This window comes from Manacus candei, unplaced genomic scaffold, assembly GCF_025592945.1.
Source record: "Manacus candei isolate 608988 ecotype Guabito, Panama unplaced genomic scaffold, ASM2559294v1 h1tg000026l, whole genome shotgun sequence".
Lineage (NCBI taxonomy): Eukaryota > Metazoa > Chordata > Aves > Passeriformes > Pipridae > Manacus > Manacus candei.
In genome coordinates this window covers 2,330,427-2,351,073 of record NW_026138074.1, presented here as the reverse complement: position 1 = coordinate 2,351,073, position 20,647 = coordinate 2,330,427, and the positions used below count along the sequence as shown (strand labels likewise).

Sequence of the window (20,647 nt, the reverse complement as noted above, 5' to 3'; positions counted from 1 at the left end):
GAAGACAGGAGGAGTGCAGGTTGTCAGAAGGGGCTCTTGACTTGGAAGTGAAGGATTTTTGCAGATGCAGCTTCACACGTTGTAGCTTGCAGAGGACTCGGGTCTGAGGAGGCAGTTTGACTCTCAGTAGCAAGTCTGCCCCGCCAAGAGGATGATCCATATGGCAGGAATATGATGCATTGTGCTGGTGATGGGTAGGATTGCTGGGAAAGAAACCACTGGAGCGAAGCAGGAAAAGGCTCTCCTTTCCTAGGAAGCTAGCAGAAAGCCCTGGGTTTTCACCTTTCACTTTAGAGACTGCATGTGGATCATATTTAAAGGTGCCTTTTACTCTTCCCACTCAGTAACTCACCATTGTCTGAAAAATCAAAGTAAAGTTAAATAAACCAAGCAAGATTGCATTGCTCAGCTTGGCAATCCACCCTCTTCAGGCTGATTTCATGCAGATGACTTCTTGTTTAGTCTCAGAGCACCTTCCTCTTTCTTTCTGCACATCTTAGCATTTCTTTAAAAAAACATTGTAAAAATACCATATCTTAAAAATAACACTTTCTTGAGGGTAGGAACAGACAGACTTGTTTTCTATCACTTGATTAGGCAGATTGAATTTTGAAAAGTAATTTGATTTCAAGTGACACTCATGCTACACAATCTTAGACAGTAAGTCTGGAGTCTGGAAGTCCACTTATAGCTGAAAACTACAAAATTGAGCATATATTACATATTTACACCTAATACAAAGAATTTTATGAAGAGACATCTTTTTTTTTTTTTTTTTACAGCAGAGCAGGATGACTATTCAGTAACAAAAAAATGGATTATTTAATATTTATGGAATTATTGTATATGGAAAATTGCTCAATGGACACATTCTCCTCCAAGCTTTCTTAGAAACAAGGTGATACTAAGGTCCTCAAAGAAAGAGCCTACTCCTCACACTGATACTCTAAAACAATTCATTTGTGTTATTTGAAAAGTGAGAGCGCTTCTTCAGTTCCATCAGTGTATAAAAATGGGACCCCACTGTTACAGACTTGTTTTGTAAGATTTGTCCTTGATTTTTCCTTTTAAGTTGATTTCAACTTCATTATTGGCAACAATCCTTTTTCCATTTACCTAACTCTAGTCACCATTGCCAATAAACATCTCCTTTGCCCTTGCAGCAGATGATGGCTGTAGTTTCCCAAGGAGGTCACTGGCAAAGGGGTCTCAGTTGTCTGATTGACATTTTCCACCCCCAATGCACTGTTATTGCAACAGTAAAAAGGATATTTGGCTGCTGTGGAGTACACATGGGAAATGTGTCCTCTGGGATGCACTAAGTCTGGGTATACCTGCAGTTTTCCCTGGGGAAATCAGTTGTGGTGAGGAGGTCCCAAGGGTTGAGGAAGATTGTAGTAAGGAGCATGGGCAAGTGGTTCTTTTGTCCCAAAAGCTGTTGTCTATGGCAGTACAGACACAATTGCTGTTTACAACATGGAGTAAGCAGAGCACGGGTGCGAAGCATGTACTTACCATGCTCAGCTTGATCATGCTATATTTGGACCAAGCACAGTGATACCCAAACCCATCCCTCTAGTTCCCCTTGTCCCAGCAGGTGCTGGTCAAGCTGGCAGCCCCTGGCTCAGCAGAGGGCTTGGGGATGTGCCAAGTGAAGGACTCCACTGAGCTCTGGCCTTTGGCTCAGGCCAAGCCCATGGTACTTGGGAGATAAGTCTACTGGTGATCCTTAAGGACAGTCCTTTCTCTATTATTGCATGCTATAAACAGAAAGTGCACTGTTGGCTCCAAAAGCATGTTAATAAATAACTCTTTTTTCTCTTTTTTTTTTTTTTTTAACAATTGGATTTTATTAGGGATGAAAGCACAGGTAAAAACATTTGTTGCATTCAATAGCCCCCAAATCACTTCCATATAGATATATAGCATCAGTAAAATATACCCCTTTACTATAAAAAATATCCTCCTAACAGCTACCATTCATTAAAGAGATCTCTCTTCCCTTAAAAAATGAGTTTAGGTCTATGTACATTAGTATCACACGTACATACACTGACACATGCACATTTCCATGATGAAACTGTTCAAAAGGTTTCTTATCCTTAAATTCTTCTCCATCCCCTTTTCTAAGCACAGAGCACTCTTTTCATTTCTACTTTCCCCTTCCTTTCTCTTCATTCCATTCCATGTTTATCACTGACATATTGTACTGCTTTTGTTTTTAGAGTCTTTACTGGTTTAGAATATTTAATGCTTAACAAGAGGCATGTCAGTAATTCAGTGCAGCTGTCGTCTCTTCATATGGGTAACAGCAATCCCTCAGTGCTTGCTAGCCCTGCAGAAGACATATACAGACATTTCTTCTTCCCAGAGCCTTTTAGACAAAGACAGAGCCATCCTGGTCGCTGGTGTTCAGGGTTATGTTGCTGTTCGCAACACTTTCTGCATAACTAACTGAATGGGTGACCTGGTAGTGACTGCAGGGGCCACAGAAACACAGGAATGGACAGTACTTCAAGCAGACTTGATAAAGGTATTTCCTGAATTTTTCCCCAGCAAAGGCATAGATAAGAGGATTGAGACAACAGTGACTGAACGCAATGGTTTCGGTCAGGTGCATTGCGTAGTCCAATGATTTAATTTGGTTGCAACTTGAGAATAACTCATACTGCTTTAAAGTCTCTAGAAAAATCAGTATATTGTAGGGAGACCAAAACAGAAAAAACACAACCACCACAACCAAGATCAGTTTTATGGCTCGTGCTTTTTTCTGATTTTTGCAGGATATCAGGGTTTTGATGATCCCACAATAGCAATAGCATATGATACAGACTGGGATGAAAAAGCCAATGGTGTTCAGCTCCATATTGCAGAACACTGGCCAGATGTTCTCCAGCTTCTGTGGGAAGACAGCAATGCAGTCATTTTCTACCAGCTGGGAGAACACAAAATGTGGCACTGACACTAAAACTGCTATTGCCCATACTCCAAAGGTTACAAGAAAGCCCTGTCTCACTGTTCTGGATTTCAGAGAATATGTTGCTCGAACAATGGCCAAGTACCTGTCGACACTGATAACAGTGATAAAGAACATGCCCCCAAAGAAACCAATGTAATACAGCGAGGAAACAGCTGTACATGAAATAGTCCCAAGGGTCCATCCACGCACTGTGTTGGAAGCCCAGAACGGAAGAGAGATCACAAAGAGAAGGTCTGAGATAGCCAAGTTCAGGAGATAGATGTCAGTGATGCTTTTTTTACTGCCTTTCACAATGGCAAAAAACACCATTAGATTCCCTGTGAGGCCAAGAGCAAACACCACAATGTAAAATATTGGCAGAAATATTTTCCCAAATTCTTGGATGTCAGCCTTATTGCAGGACAAAGCATGTTCATCGTACGTATATTCAGCTGTCGTTTCTGCATATGCGGCCGTCATGCTGAATTTGCTGGCTAGAGGCAAAATTGGAAGAATAAAGAAAATAATGTTAGAGGAAGTTATCCAGTATCTGCTGTGGTAAAATATTGAGAGACTGTACCAACAAGCACACTTTGGGATTTTGTCACTGTTTGGCTTAGTGATAGTTGTGTTACTGTGGAGGTGATGGTAGTTACTAACCAAAGCCCAGACTCTGCCATTACATGTACTTCACTGAAAATTAACTCTTTAGGATAAGAAAAACTAAATGAGAATTTCAAGGACTGTCACATAAGCCCCTACTTATTGGAAGTGCAGCAGGGGTGGCAGCAAACCAAGATCTGACTAAGTGATGTGGTGCATTGCAGCACTGTGAGAAATGCAGGCCCTCTGCCAGTCTGTTGGACAGTGCTTGGCAGGAAATGGTACAATAGCTGCTGATCAGCATGCAGTGCCTGTCAACACCACCAGCAACCCAGTCTCACCCCACATGTTAACCCTGGGGTGGAAGTGTGGTAATACACCCAGTTTAGCCAGGCCTTAACTGATGCTTTCTGATGTGGGAGGAGCAAAGTCTGCAATGGGACATCGCTTGGCAGCAATCATATCTTTGATGAAGCTCTTTTAAAAATCATCATATAATCAAAAGAAGAGAAACTATGTAGACCCTTTTCCTCAAGCAACAAAGCATCTCATGACTGCTCCTGCTTTGGCTGAGAGGTTGGAGCCAGGGCTTGCTAGCTTGGCTGAACCCAAAGAGAGTATGGGTTGCAGATGCGCAACCTCTGGGCTCACTGATCTGCACATCCAAAAACTCAGAGCACAAGTCAATTCCTCTGCAGTCCCTTGGGATGTGGTGTTCAAGTCTCCTCAAAGATTTCTGTTTGCAGGAAACCAAAAATCCTAGAGGGGTCCAGATGTTACTGTATTCAGTTTGCTCCCTCGTTGGCGTAAAGAGCTTGTAAGTATCCACTACTTGCTCTCACTGTAGGAAATGAAGGGGTGCTATACACATGACAACATGGCCAAAACAGCCTATTAAAGCTGAGACAGAAAGGAAAGGCCAGTGATAACAAAACTTCAACTAATAACTATCCCTTGGTCACCGTGTTGCCAGCTTCTTACAGGAACCCCCACTGACTGTAAAGAAGGGACCGTAGGCTGTCTCTGTTATAGATGTTTACATCTCCTGTTAGTGGGACATGTAGTCAATACAGCCAATAAAGAGCAGTGTATCTGATCTAATGCAGCCAAATCTGCTTTAAGACAAGACAGACTGCTTTCCAGACTCTGCTGATTGCATTGGTGAAAGTTCTTTTCCCAAGAGAGCATGGCTGTATTATTCAGCAGTAGACACTGACGGTGTATAACTACTCCCACTCCTGATGCTTAGAGCTAATTAATAATTAGCAGGTTGGAATCCCAGCCTACATGAACATGTTTCACTGATAACAATAGCTTTTATACCCTCTGTTTAAAATAAGCCTTGCAAAACCAAGCACAAAATAAAGATGTCCTGGAGCGTGAGATAGTCCTTTGCCCAAGAAGTTTCCTATGACCTGGTGGCAACTGCAACAATCTTCCCCACGAGTGGCTACTGTGACCATATCAACATCTTCTCCCAATGCCTCATTGCCAGACTGCCGTTTGTGGTGTTGGCCATAAAGTTTTGGCCTCTTATTTTGTAGTAATATCTCAAAGAGGTTTTTTTTGATGCTAGTTGAAAATGAAGGCTCTCTGTTTTAAATTATCTTCTTATTCTGAAAGTTCAAAGCCTAATCATCTCTGAAACATTTAAATGAGAAGTGCCCATAGTCACTTAAAAACAATCTTTGTGGTTTTGCACAGGAAAAGTGGGCTAGAAGAAGGGCTGTCTCAGCACTGGTAGCTTTGGGGCATGGGCACAGCATGGGGAAAGCTGTTTGCAGCAGGCAGGCACACCCATGGGCTCTGCAGCTCCTTCAGTGTCTTTCACCTTGAACTGGAAGCTGAGTCTATCCAGCCCCTGCTTGCAGCCCAGTTCAGTTCTTCAGCTTTTGGAGGTGAGGTATCTGACACCAGCAGAATTAAAGGGATACAAATAAGAAATCTTTAGGTGCTGGGGTAGAAGCTGACAGCAATTGCAAAGAAGATACTTATTTTCCAGTGGTGAGAAAACTAATTAGAGTTGCCTACAAAGATACTGTCATCTCTTTATCTGCCCTGTTGAGGGATACAGATAGGGGCAGGAGACTTCATATGTAATCTCAATAACCCATCATTTTCTGCCTTTCCATCCTAATTTCTTTCTTCTTTTCTGAGACTAAATATATGCAGCAGGTGCCTTTAAAATACAAATAAGTGCCAGGGTACGCCAAGTCTCTTGTGCCAAATATGAGTCACTGTGTCAGCCCACCCAGCTCCTTTGCACCCATCTGCACAAGCGCCAGAACCTCTATCTTACTCTGTGAGCTGCTGTGCTCCACAGCTGGAGCATTTGTTCTGTGAAAAGACACTGAGAACTGGGTTTGATCAGTCTCAAGAAGAGACGTCTCAAGTGGGATCTAGCGAGAAGGTGTAAAGGTGAAGCAGACAATTTTCCTCAGGGCAATAAGAAGCAATAGCCATGGGAAATTGTTACTCAATGTATGGAAAAAGTTTTTGGCCGTGATGGTAGTCCAACACCGAGACTCCAGGGCTCCAGGGAGGTTGTGGGATATAATCACTGGAGATACTTGAAACTCAGCTGGCCCTGCTCTGAGCGTGGGTTTGGACAAGAAACCTCCAGAAATCCTGTCCTAACCTCATGATTCTGCAAAAAAGGCAGACAAAGGTCATGACATTTCTGTAAAGTTTTCCAGCTTCTTCTCTGCTGTGTAAGCTTCTGTTTCAGACATGACTTTCCTGGTGCCACAGCGAAAGTCTCATCATGCACAGAGTTAAAAACTGATTGATACGTGCTTGTATCCCATTAGCATCTCTGCTAACTGTGCCGGCATCCAGAGAGGGGGCTGTTCAGTGGGGCTTACCTAGACTGTGCTGTGTGAAATCCCTGATCTGGGAGAGAGGGAGTGCACGCTGGTTTACTCTCTGCTCTGAGAACCTCTAGCTGTGCTGGCTTTTCACATGCTTGCTCTCTTAATTCATATCTAGAAAAGCAGCTTGTTGCTCTGGAGATTTTCCATATGTGTTCATACAAGTTGCTGTGCTCTGTCGGAGGATTTCACACATGTAAGGAAATGCAGCTCCACAGGTTAGCCCTCGGGTCTAGCAGACTTCTGCACAGGCTGAGCCCACTGGCATTGCCTGGAGAGAAAGCTGGGTTCAGGAATGGTCACCTTCTTCACTGGAGAACATTTACACAGAGGCGCAGGATAAACTCCTGGCCAGTTTTCTCTCTCATGCTTATAATAAATGTTCACCTCAGGGACAAAGTGAATTGAAGAGCGTAGAGGACACAGGAGGACCACAGGGCTGTGAGGCTCCTCCACCAGACTTTTTCCCTTGCTGAGTACAGGAAATAGTAGATTCACTTCTGCTTCTCATGGAACTGCTCAACCACTTTTGCTCTGCCTCCAGATTTCCCCAGAGGCTTTGCACCCTACTCTACACAAACACTTCTGCTCTTAATCACATTTATAGCTATCTCAAAGACCATAGTCTGCTAGACCAATACCCCTGTTTCTCAACCCAGCTATTCCCAATGACCATATGTGCCCTAAGTAATACACAGGGAAGTGAAATTGTGAGAGATCCACAAACTTCTCTAAGGAACAGAAGTTGCCTTTCAGCCTTCAAACAACATTGGCATGAGGCTGGAGGACACAAGATCTAAATCCTGCTTATACATCTGGTCTTTCCAGTTGTCACCCCTAGCACTTCAACCAAGTGCCAAGAAGAGGGGGCCTACAAGCACTTGCCTCTCTGTGATGCCTTTCCAGTCATCCAGTTAAAAGAAGTTAAAAAAAATAACCAAATCCAGACCTCTGACAGAGAGCCACACTTCAGATTTGCACAATATGCTAATAAAAGTATTTAAACCTCAGAAAGATTTTCGCACCTTAGTCAGCATTTCTGAGTGAGGCTCACTTACAGGCTTTTCTTACACAGGCAAAGCATATTTTCAGTGCACACTGAACGGGCTGATGATTCAGCTGGCCCTGGGAAATTGTAGGCTTTGTGGGAACCCCTGTGAAAGGGTGCATATTCCTTTCTCACCCTTAGATCTGAGTTGCCATCCCCCTACCCAAATATAAATGCCATTGCTTTTTTTGCATTTGTGACTACACCCATCTGCTTCTTGCCAGCTGGTGATTCTCGGCAAGACCACAGGGATGACCTCAGGTACCTTCAAATGAAATCTTGTAGCTATGGTGGCACTTCTAACACATAACAGAAAGAGATTTAAGGGAAGTACCCAAAACTGGGTGGAAACTATCGGGAGAGATGCAAGTCTTAATAGCACTCAAGGTGAAACTCTTAACCAGCCGGGTGCCAAGCAGCTACCACCCAATCACCAGACTGCCACGGACACCTCTAAGCATGGTTTAGATGATACACAGACCAAAACTTAGACTTATGGGCAAAACATTAGCCAGAGATGGGGCCCGGTTTCTATTTCTACACCCAACTGGTTCCGATAATTCACTTAGTTTATTATTCAGAGAAAGGTCACTCCATTCACAGGGGATGGTTTCTGGAGTTGCTTGGGATCATGTTAGATAGCCAGGGTCAAAATCAAGCCCAGCCCAGCATTTGCAGTTACTTTTACTCTTCAGTCTTTTATTCAGTCCTGAAGTGGGGAGATGTTCTCCCTGTTCCACCTCTTCAGGTGCTGGAAGCAGCTGACACAATGCTGACCTCCAAAAGCAGAAAGCAAGGTGAAACAGCTAGTGTAACCTAATCTTTAACCTGGCAAAATGAAATTTAAACAGTTAAGAGGGAGAGTGTAGCTAAGGCCAGTCTGTGTGGCTTTTTAGAAGAGGAACTTTTGGATATCTGATGACACTGCAAGGTTGATAAGGTGACCTCTGCTACATGCTTATTTGGTTGACACACATCTCCAGCTCAAAGCAACACAAGTCCAAGAAAGCATTGCAATGGGATTTGGACTGGTTAGCCATCAGATCTCAAAAGACAGACATCCGTGGAGGAAGCCTCACTGAACTAGGAATATTGTTTGTAAAATGTTTGTGGAAATAGCAAGTTAAAAGCCAAAAACTGTTCAGTATTTTCATCACTGGTTTGATAGTAGATCGGGAATCAGAGTTAGAGAATTGGGCAGTGATTCAGACAGTCTGAGTAATCTGGGGCTCCTCAGATGATTCACTTTATCTCTAATCTAGCCAAAGTGACATGCTTGGGAGTTAAACAACGTGGGCCATGTCTCAAGAGTGGGGGCAGTTCTCAAGGAAACTTGACTGCAGGAAAAGCTGATGCAACCCTCAGGTGTTTAAAGAGCCACTAAATGGGAAGGAACAAAAGAGGGTAGGCTGCCATTGCAGACCTCAATACTGGGGGTGGAGGCGTAATTTGTTAACACTTGATTTCACCTTTGCTTGTGTTAATTATCTTGTTAATTGTTCTAATGGGATTAGCCATACCTTAAAGTGATACATGGAACTTCAAACCAGAAACATGCAAGATAGGAATAAGATACACATTTTTAACATGGAAAGGCTAACGAATGAAGAGCCTTCAGGTAGGAGAAGGACTTGCGTATCTGAGGGTCTCCATGTCAAGAGAAGATATTGGTCTGGGAACGATGTTTAGGCCAGACATAGTGGAGCTCAGCAGGAGGGTACTGGGTAAAACCCTACAGTCCCTGATAGGCAGGGAGGCAGACCATTTTGGGGCACACTTCTCTCAACAGCTGTGAGTCTCTTAGTAACAAATGACTGAAAAAGCCAAACTATCCTCTCCCCAGGTACTTCAACTGCATTAGCTAGCCCAAATCCTGGGATGGGACCCCTTGAAAGGAAGTGGGCTCCTGTGAAGAGCACGGAACAGCTGCTGGGGTTGGCTTAATGCTGAGACTCTATGATGGCTGTGGAAAGAAAGCAGCACAGTTTGGGGATGTTGTTATCAAACAGTCTGTGTGTACTGCAGCTGTTAAATCCTGGATGTTTTCCCTCCTAACCAGTTCTTTTATCATTCCTCAAAAACTTGGGAGTGAATGTGGTGTAATTCCAGATGTGTCCTTGCTCCCTGCCCCCCCCAGTTCTTCCCTGATGACTTTAAGGTAAGGAAATTCCTTTCTTTGGTGTTTCTTCTTTCTTCTGTGACTTATTCCCAGATCAGCTGGACAATTTCTGTGGCCCATCAGAGTTCTGCAAACCTAATAATTGCTTATCGATTTAGGTGATTTAATTTACAGAAGCTCCTCCCAAGACTTCAAGGATGAGTTATTTAGAAGCAAGTAGTGATCTGGGCTGCTTTGTTACTGGATTTTCCAATTTAAGGTGAAGTTGAAGGTGCAGAAACATGATGCAGAGGCTTTCAAAAAAATAGGGCATTTAAGGTGTCTTAAGTAAATGACCCAGAAATGGAAGCTGATTAGACTACTGCTGATTAAGATAAATATAAGGCTGAATATTGGTCCTTTATAAATGCATTTAGGTCAAAGAGATTTAAAAAATGCCATCTCTGCCAGTGGCAAGGTCTTCACCATCTATCTTTCAGAGCAACCACAGAGGTACTATTTTGAATGAGATTTTGCTCTTGCTCCATCAGTTCATGGTCCAACTGGCCGGGCCAGTGGCCTCACTCAGGCTGGTTGTGCTTCCACCAGAGCAAAGCAGGCACAGGGGACTGAACCCAGGTGCCCTGGGTGCATCCTGACCCCAGCAATGTCCCTCTACTTTTTGTTTTTGTCGTCCTGCCAGGAAGACTTGCTGGGGCATCCTGAGCCATCCAGGAGGTACAGCTACACCACAGCAGTGCTGGGGCCATGCCAAACCCTGCCAAACCCCTGGCAGCTCACCCCTGTGGTTACTGGTGTATTTATAGCAAAAACCGAAGCTTTCAGTGGTTTCATCTCCTTCCCTTGGCTCTGGGGAGAACAAAGCCCCTCTGAGGCTGACAGGGTGGACGTGCAGGTGCACCTTGGTGCCTGCACACTTAATGGAGCAGGGAATATAGATTCAAGTTTTGGGGCATGATCAAGTCCCTTGAGCAAGTGAAGCTGCACAGAGTCACGTCAAGGCATTTTCCTGGTGTGCCATCGTTGATTCAAATCATTCTTCTGAATGGGAACTAAGCACTGGGGAGCTTCTGAAAAATCCCATAAGGTGCTTGGTCAAAGCACCTTTAGAAATCTGGCCCTAAGGAAGTTAGAGCCTTAAATATCTGTTTCAGAAATTACTTATGCATTTAGGAAAGATGACCTGGCAGTATGATTCAGACTCCTGCATCTCCCCTGGATCTTAAAACTGAGGTTCTAAAATCACTGAAATGGTTCTGAAATTTTCATCTGTGACTCTCAGGGTCATGATTTTGCGGTCTTGATTTTATGACCAGAACCAAGGGTCCTCTTCAAAGCCTCTGCAGTCTGAGATGATTTCCAGGCAGTGTCCTGTTCCCAAGGACGCGCCGGGGAATGGGAAATTAGGTAAATGGTGTGAGAATTGTTGTAGAGCAGTATTTATTTTTGCCCTGGGGGGCACTTTAACTGAGCTGCTGGGAATATAGTGGCAGAGCTGAGGAGGGACTAGCTGCCCTCCCAAGAGATGCCTATGGGGAACTGGATGTTTGGGGTTGTCATCTGATTGGATGGTGACTGCCAGGATCAGGATTTTCTTGGAAAATTTATTTTACAGGTATTTCATCTAGCCTGTTAATTCCCCTAATTGCCCTTTCTGCTTGCACAGTTGCTCACGACACTCTGTATCTTTTTTTATATGTATAGTTGAGCATTTTGGCAGTGTTTTCTCTTACCTTCTCTTCCTCAGTATTTTTTTATCCCAGGCCTTCCCTTCTTAAGCAGCATTCAAATTTCTTTTGTATTTTCTGTAAAAATTTGCAAAAACAGATATTTTTTTTTTTTAGCTATGAGCACTGTTTGTACTTGTTTTTGGTTACCATTTGCTCCATCCTCTCGCTGCCTTTATTGTGATGCCTATTTACTTCCTGCTCCCCACCCCCCTTTTTGTGATTAATAACATCACATTGCTTTAGCATCCTTGAGAAATCTGAGACGGCTCTCTAGAAATGGGACATCTCTTAAATAATCTTCTCCATTATTTAGAGAGCAGCACACATTACCCCTTCTTGACTGTGTGTGGATGAGATTTAAGTTCTGGAGCTGCCAGCTCCTTCTGGGGAAGATCACATTTACTATGGATTTACTCTCGATTTATTATGTGTTGCCCTTTGTCAAACTTTAGCCTTTTCTTCTCCCTTTTGCACTTCTTCTGTGCTTCCCAATCCCTTGTAATTCATTGCAGTTGCTGTCTTTCATCCTGTCACTCTATTCGCTGCCTCCAAACAGGGTTTGCCCCAACAGACCAGATTTTGGGAATGACTGTTCTGGATCTACATTTATATCACACAAGTAGTTAACAGGTTGCCACCACTGTATTACCCAAATGTCTCACCCAAACCAGCAGACATCTTTGTGCAACATCCTTCCTGTGGAAAGCTGAGTCACAAAGAAAATAAGTAATGTGTCATTCAGAAAGGTGGGTTTTTAAATTTTTTGAATTTCTATTGCTTTCTTGCTGGTATGTCTACATCAGACACTTTCTATTGAGTCTACCAGATTTTCTGCTTTGGGCTGTCTTTCAGTTCAGTGTCGTTTGAGATGTTGGTTCCCTGACCAAAACTAGAAACAAGCATTGCTGGGGAGTTGTGAAATCCCTGCAGACATCTAACAAAAAACATCTAATGAAGTAGAAGGGCTGTGTCTTCTTGGTCTGTTCTTCTGGACTAGTGTTGCACACTAGTCATCTATCAGCATTTTGTTAACCTTGAGGTGAATATTTCTCTAACACAAGATGCCACAAATAATTAGTTGACCAAGTAAAATTCCTCCACCCTGGTTCACTTTGGTTAATAAAAGTGTTCTCCTCTCTACTTTCTCAATTTGTAAACATTCCCCACATGATCTTTACCCAAATTAAATATAATTTAGATTCCAAGCACTAAGCAGTGAAGACTTTCCTTTAAGTTCACAAAACACCATTTCGTCTCAATCCTGCTTTGTCGAATTATAGGTAAAATATAATTGTCTCTTACCTTAATTCATAGCTGCATTGAAAATCAATGTTTCCTTCAAGCTGAGCTGTTTGGGTTTAAATGTATATTTCCTCTTTAATGCTGGTGCCTACCCTATGAAACATGTGAACTTTGGCAGGGCAGCTTCCTGGGCTGTGCTAAAGTTGAGCTGATAAAGTATTAATGTGCTCTGCTTGGGTCCTGCTGGCTCTGTGTGAAATTGCAAAGTAGGATGCGGTCACTTGGAGGGACAGAAATGCTTACAGAGGACAGGACTTGCACAGAAGACAGAAATGCCCAAGGTGCTTCATACTCAGTGTGTCAAAGCTGCCACCCCCCTTGGTTCCCCCTGTCCTATGCAGAAAGATGTTTTTGACTCAGACACAATTGTACAGTGTATAGAAATACAAGTTTGCAACAATAGCAGGGGCCTTGAGCAGTGGCGACGCAGGATGCAGCACAGAGGAGTGCAGGTATGGGATGGTAAAAGATGGAGCACAGGATGGCACTGGGGAGCCCCACAGATATACACCACTCACTGATGGTCAGTTAAAAAAATGCAGACCTGGAGCTGGCAAAACTGGGTTTAGTGGTAACAGGCAGAACAAAAATAGTATCTAGCATACATAATGGGTATCACAATATGTGTGTATAGACCAGCAAAGACAGAGGAAAGTATAGAAAAATGTTAGAAAACATAAAAACAATGCAAACCAGATCTAGAAAGAAGCAGAAGAAAAATTAGGATGAACATTGCTTTTATCCCAGGGAAGGACTGGAAATGCTGACAGCTCGCTCTAGCACTGCCAGTGAAACCACCAGCCTTAGGACCCAAAGGAGCAGGGGAAGAGAAAGTGGATAGAAACTATGTGTGTGCAAAAAAGTTTAAACTGCAATAGTGTACTTGTTCCTCTGCAACAAGCAGATCTAAACTGATTACAGCTGGAGCCTTCAGATTGCCTTTAAACTAACAAAAAATTCTTAGCTTTATGTATACATATATTGTGTCTCCTCTTTGCCTGTAGACAAGATTTTAAACATAAAATTTCTCTGCAGCCCAGGACCAGCAGAGTCTGAGGGTCTAAAGCATTGGGATGTCCATTAATTAAGGAGTCTTCTGGAGCATCATGCTCAGGGTTGCATTTCGAGTGCATCGCAATTGGAATGCTGCATAGCACATTGCAAGGCACCACTGGGGCACAAAAAGCTGTTCATCTGGGGTGAAACCAGGCAGGAGGCTGTGCATTGGGGTGCATTATGAGAAACAGAGACACAGTGTCTGTTTGGGGGGTGCACCAATACCAAAGTCCTCAAGCACACACAGGAATACAGTCCTGGAAACAACCCCAGGTACTGCCCCTGCCTCAAATGTCAAGGTTAAAATGCCTTCTCCCCAAAGGCAGAGTTGTGCTGCCTTCAGGCAGGCTGAGCTGGGTTGGATTTTGGGGGTGGAAAGCATCTTCCAGGTTGTCTGAGCTGTTGCTCGTTGATTGGTGTAGCAAGTTGCCAGGCAAATACTTTTGTATGAATTTAGTTCTGGTATTTTTGCCAATTACATGGCTTTTTTCATTGTGTTATGCTTTATCTTGCAAAGGTTACATCCCCAACAGCTACATAGCAATGGCCAAAGTGTGAGCCTACAACATCCATCAAATTATGCAAGTGACGTGAGCCAGGTGCACCAGGACAAGCGCCCATGGAAATAATCAGGGAGCAGATTCCCGGATAGGTGTTGGCCAGAAAAAGCAAAGACACACTGCTGAAAATAAAGTTTAAAAGTTAGGGAATTCTAAAAGCCAGAGCAGCAGATTTGCAAAACTCACTTTTTCCTCTGACAAGTGCCAGCAGCTCCATTACCCATTCTCTAAAAATAAACATAAAGAACTCTGCACTCTTTTCAGAACATCAAAAAGCTAATGGCTGGTTACTCCCCACACACTGAAAGTAGGATCTATGACTGCCAAAATTACAAGCTTTCGACTTTCAGAAAGATAATTTCTGGTAGATGGTACTAAGGAAATGCTCTCATTGTGTGAGAACCCTAAGATTCAGAAAGATGAACGAAGGCTTCCCTTACGCCAGTGATAGTCTGATATGATCCCTGCCCCCCTTTCAGGGGGCCCCGCAGAAGATGTTCTGTGGTTTAGAGGACACCAAAATCTAAACCTGTCTCCCATGCCCTTGTGGGGATGGTGAAAGGCTGTGTCTCCCCCAGCCCCCACTTCCCTCAGCCCTATAAAGAAAATGTACAGATAGTCCAATAGGAGCTTTCCCACTGGGGACCTGCACATGCCAAGCTGGTTTGCTGCTGACCTGTAAAATGTGGATTGCCAGAACCCTGGCAGACACTCATCCTAGTGGGCACCCACTCCTGGGTTGCCAACTCAGCACAGTACCTCTGGTGTTGTTCTTTGCAGGCAAAACCCTTGTGAATAAGGGTCAGGACCTCCCATATGTAACAGCAGGAGAGGCTGTCCCCAGCCACTGCTAACAATCTCCTAAGAACAGGATTTCCCTGAAGGCAGTCACCAACCCCTTTCCTCCTGTGCTGCCCAGTTTAACTGGAACTGAACACAGAGCAGGCTCTGAAGAAGAAATGAGGTTTGCCCAAAGGAATATCCAAACAGTTTTTATCTGGAGGACTTCAATGAAAGAGAAACCAAGTCAGGCTGACTCAAGACATCCTCAGCAGGTCTTCTCAGGAGACAGAAAAGGCTTCCTGTTGTATTCTGTTGTGAGTGATAAACCTAGATAAGAGTGCTACTCATTATCAGGGCATGCACTTGTAGTGCAACAAAGACAGGTATAAAATCAACACCACCTGAAACACAACTGCCACATCAACAAATGCTCTCCATCTTCAACCTCTGTTCACCCTCACAGCTCAGGAATAAGAAAGTCTGAGGAAGCTGCTGATAAGACTCATTCTGGTCTGTACATGATGGAGAAAAGTATCTTTTGTTTCTTCAAACTGAAAAGAAAAAGACATTGCATCCCTTGTAACCAGAGAGACTTTTCCTAGAAAGAGCTAGGTAGAGTGTGCTGTCTTCCCAACTGTGAAGCATGCAATAGTTTTAGAGAAAGAAATCAAGAGTGGATGTGAAGAAATCAAAGGATGTGCTGCGCAGGGACACAGTGGGTAAAGAGGGGCAACCCACCTTTTTATGCCATCTCCCTCTGAGGTGCCTTCTGAATTTGAAAACTCATTTCTCTCAACATCTGGGGAGACCAGCGGTACTTCCACACGAGTGGTGTCTCCTCCTGCTCTATGGCCAGGCTGCCAGGTCAGCTTGGGGAGGCAGGGTTTTACACAGCAGCACTGGTAAATTCAAGCTTTGTGGACTAAAGCACTTAGCAAAGAAATGTCTGGCCTGAAGGATCAAAATGCTGCTCTCCCTAGCTCACTCTGCTTTCACTGCCATGTGGGAAAGCCTGATGGTGGTGGTGTTCTACAAAAAGGGGTTATCTTGGCTCTCAAGAATTTAATTGGAGTCCCTCTGCAGGGCTGATGGGCATCAGTACTGGCCTGGGAGTAACTGCTCCATCTTTCCAGGATGGAGCCCCGAGTCCCACGGGAGCTCTGTGATGCAGAGCTGCCCCGCCCCGCATGGCTCAGCAACACAACATGTACCATAGCTGTGACTGCACTGAACCCTGCTGGACACTTTTCATTTCTCCAAAACTCTTGTGGAGGTGCATCCCTTCCCATGCTGTCTCGCAGCAGAGCCCAGCTGGCAGCTTTTGATGTAGCTGTGGGCACCAGCTGCTCACACACACACACAGCCCTTCACAGAAAGCATTTCTGTGCCTCGCTTCTGAGAGAAAACCCAGCAGAGAGAGCCTCATCTCTTCATGCCACTGTTCTGGAGAGATGCAAGGAGATAATGGAGCTCTGGCACCTTTCCAGGCACCAGTGGGAGATGCATTTATTCTTCACCGAAAACATGGGGAGGAAAAAATTACTCAGAGAGAGGAAAAGAGAAGATATGTCTAGGGATGAAAGTGTTTCAGCCTGAGGGCTGCTGAAGATAAGATCCATAGAAAGATGAAGGTTTGCACACCTTCTACAAACAGTAGGGGTGTGGCCCAGAAAGACATTGAAAGTTAAGAGAAACCTTTATTCCTGCATTAGAAATGACGTGGAAGGGATAAGGACACTGGAACAGTTTAGTGCTTAGGCTCACTCGTGCCTTGGTGACCACATCTGTATTCCTGAGCCATTTGTTTGCCTTCCCTCACTCCAGCTGTCACAGAGAGGTGGTGCTCTCCTGCCCTGGAGAGGTGACAGAGGCCTAGCCAGGTCTCCTGGGGAGGTGTCCTCCTCCCTTGGGATGGGTGATGGGCACAGCAGCTGCTCAGATCCGCCTGTTTCAGTGTGTACCTGAGTTACACCAATCTCTCAGAGCACATTGCAGAGGCTGCGCTGCTTTCGAGGTTGGCTCCAACAAAAACAAGGAGATCCAAGAAAGAGGGGAGGAAGCCATTGGTGGGGCAATCACATTCATTTCCTCCTGGGCTCACCCAGGCAAGAGGAATGGCTGCTGTTCAAAATGATGAATAAAGAAATGCCTTTTCTCCCTCCTTCCCTGCTTTCCGTCCTCTCTCTCTCGCTCGCTGCTTATGAGAGCTGAAGCTCTTGGGTACATTTGCACCATCACCACCCCTCTCTCTCTAGACACATTGGGGCAGTGTGGTGTTGGGGACACCAAGATGTGTGAGGATGGTGCAAGAGGCGTGCAGGTACAGAGACACAGAAGCAGACATGGTGAGTGAGGGGAGTGGAAATGTTGCCTGCCTTTCGGTGAGCATGGACAAAAGACTGAAGGAAACCACCCAGCATTGCTCTTTGCTCTCAGCCCAGTTGAATACCTGAGCATTAGGGAACAAAAACCATTTCCTTCACTCCTTGTTGTGTAGGAGAGGCATTGCCTTCTGACAGCTGGTTTCCAAACATTTCTTGACACATAGGTCTCTTTACCTTGCTGGGTGCTGCAGTCAAGGCTGGTGCTGAGTTGAACACAAGAGACAATCAATACTTTCACAGTGCCCTGGTGGTCTGTGTTCAGTCATGGCTGTGTCCTTCCTTTCTGTCCATTACTGTACTCATCCTCACATGCTGCATGTGCATTCACACCTTCTCTAAACTCAAGCATGTGGAGGATTACAGAGACTGAATATTCTCCAAGGGTGCCAAGTGAATTAAGGGATAATTGTCTTGCTGATCCAGAGGTGCATGCACATGTTGCACACTCATTAATATTACTGGGAAGGCTGCCTGGATACTGGAGTCTGGCAAGGAAAAATGGTGTTTTCTGGAGTAACACAGCAAACATTGCTGTTTGCTTGGTGGTAGGCTCCTCTTGCATATAGCTCATCCTACATGGTAAGCATGACCCAGCTGCTCACCTGGCATTGAACTGGCTGCACTGGCTTCTGGAAAGCACAGCAGATCCGCACAGACAGTCCTGGCAGCCACAAGATGAGCACGGCATTGGATCAGACGAGGTCCCAGCAGACACACTCGTCAGCAGTGGCTGAGAAAACCCAAATCACGCTACTGCTCTTCTGAGGTGGGGATTTCTGTGATGCGTCTCTGTACATTTTGGTGTGTCAGCCGAGGCAGCAGAAACACGGATTTATCTAGAAGTGCACAGACATGCAGGAGCGCACTGCTCAGAGCCTGTGTGTCAAAACTGACGTATGACAGCAGCAGCTTTGCTTTGCCCAGCACTACTTACTGCCTTTAAGGGACATTAACCTTTAAGGGACATTAACCAGAAATGCATGTCAGCCCACACATTACAGTTAAATGACATATTCAGACTAAGGCTATAATTACCTTTCAATTTCCCAAACTATTTTTACATCCAGAGAGAATACCTAAAGTCATCTTTATTTTTTTTCTGTCATGGTTCTTTCTGGATCCTCTACTGGCACAGTTATTAATTTCTATGGTGCTTCATTACTGGAATACATATATAATATGCATATATATATATATATATATACACACATACTGGTGTATAAATAATTGGTGTTGCTGAAAATAAAATAGGATTATCCTCGACATGATACAATTAACAGGGCTTTTGGGAGTTTTGTGCATGCTAATGCAGGCCCATCGAGGCACGGGGATATCTTTCAGCTAAGAGAAGCATGAGACACAGATACCCTTCATTAACCTTTCTTTTTTCCCTTGTTAAAGTTTTGACTGGTTCTGACCTGCAGGTGTAGCTGGATGGTACCACAGCAGAAAGAGGCAGAGTTGTGCTGCTGGCTGGGAGGACTCCTCCAGAAAGGATCAAGTCAGAAGCTCCCATCCTCATCCCTAGACTGTGTGCAATGGCCTGAACAAGTGACTTGAAAGCCAGAAGCTCTGCCAAAGATTTAATTAGTGTTGTCTCCATGTTGCCTTAGGAAGGAGGCTTGAGTATAATGCCAGAAAAGGCCAGATATGGACTAGTTTCTTACTCCAGGATGCTGTTTTGGAACAAGATACTAAGACTATCATTCCCTGTGCTAAAAGCGGCAGTCCTGCAGCTCAGAGCTGAGATGGGGAACAATCTGCTAGGCCCCACTTCACACTATTTTCCAAGGGATCTATCAACACCATAAGCTAACATGTCCTCATACATCCCACTTTTTGCTGGTATAGTTTAACAGCATGGTCCCTAAACATACCCTTTTGTTCTCTACAACTGCAGCACAGGTTTGCTCAGTGTGTTAAGTGACCATCAGACAAGATGAGCCTCCCTGATGCCACTGCAATGCTCCAGCCTGTTAAGGCCTTTCCATCCACACATGCAGAGCATCATGGGTGGCATCAGACAAAGATTCCGTCCTTCTAAACAGAGACCGTCTGTAGAAGGGACCCTCTGTGCTAGTAACACCAATAAATCGAAAAAAAATGGTACGTATTTTAGGTTTAAGCTCGAATATAGGTAATGGTTATGCTGGTCTCTGTTTCAAGAACAAGACTATATCTGACTATTTGATGTGCCAACATCATCCTGAATCTTCTTTAACCTGCATCATCTCAGCAAAAAAGAAAAAACAAGATCAGGATATGAAAGTAAGTAGCAGATATGAGCAGGACCAATATAACAACTGTGGTGGGTATTTTTTACACAGTAGGTAAAAAGGCACCAGGGCTATGCAGGATGTTCTGGTCTATCCTCAGCTTCTTGTGCTCCCAGCTCTTGGGAAGACCCTAAAATTTCCATTACCCTCAAGCTGCCCATCAGCTTGTACAAATGCAGGAAGATGTCTTCTGCTCTCTATGCCCTCACAGGCACTGGCAGGGCAGCAGACTGCTCTCAGGTTTGTCCCTTCAGAAAGAAGACGAGCTCTGTAATCTGCAGGGATGTTCCTGCCCACTCACAGCTACACAGGGCAGGTCCTGCCAGCCATGCACCCTCCGGATGTGGGTCTCACCTTCGTCCTTTCACAGGAAGGCAGCGATAGCAGCTTAAAGCAGGAGGGCCAGGAGGAGAAGTTGAGGTCAGGTCCAACTCAGAGCTCCTGGTGTTGCTGCTGCAGTAGAGGAAGGCAGCTGCCTCTGGCAGAAAATCCACTGAGCTGCAGAAAGTTTCTCGCACTTCTGCACTAGGAAGGTTTGCAAGCAGTATTGAGGCAGCAGGAGGAGAGGATGTCCTCCAGTGAGAGCTAGAGAAGTGAAAGACTTTGCAAAGAAGGCTCTGCATGTTTATGCTACCCTCACACCACCAGGTTACAGCCCTTGTGGGGAAGCCCTGGGTCACAGCCTCACTCCAACAGCAATCAATGAAAGCTACACAACAGCAATCAATGAAAGGATTCCTCTGAAAGGAAGGAGATATCCCCTAGCAGAGATGCTCAGTAACACCAGGGAAAGGCCATTATCTTGCAAGCTTGGGCAAATGGGCTCCAGCACCTGTCCTAAAGTACTCACACAAGAGATGCACGACAAAGCTGTGGGGCTGCAAAAATCATTCCCACCTCTTGTGCTTCAGCTGAGCGAGTTCTGATCTAGAGGGTTCATACTGTGAATCTGCAGAG

The 20,647-nt window shown here is 44.6% G+C and overlaps 1 protein-coding gene across 2 annotated transcripts; it reads right to left on the bottom strand.

Moving 5' to 3' along the window:
* Positions 1-1,848: 1,848 nt before the first annotated feature.
* LOC127471845 (CX3C chemokine receptor 1-like) lies at positions 1,849-12,835 on the bottom strand. Of its 2 annotated transcripts, XM_051789227.1 has the most exons (3): positions 12,632-12,830; positions 11,333-11,404; positions 1,849-3,453 (listed from the first exon to the last, which is right to left on the bottom strand). In XM_051789227.1, exon 3 carries the CDS (start codon positions 3,437-3,439, stop codon positions 2,378-2,380), a length of 1,062 nt encoding a protein of 353 aa, XP_051645187.1. In that variant the 5' UTR covers positions 3,440-3,453; positions 11,333-11,404; positions 12,632-12,830; the 3' UTR covers positions 1,849-2,377. The 2 variants fall into 2 exon arrangements, with proteins under 2 accessions (XP_051645187.1, XP_051645188.1); XM_051789228.1 differs by lacking the exon at positions 11,333-11,404 and having other exon boundaries at positions 12,632-12,835.
* Between the last annotated feature and the right edge of the window lie 7,812 nt (positions 12,836-20,647).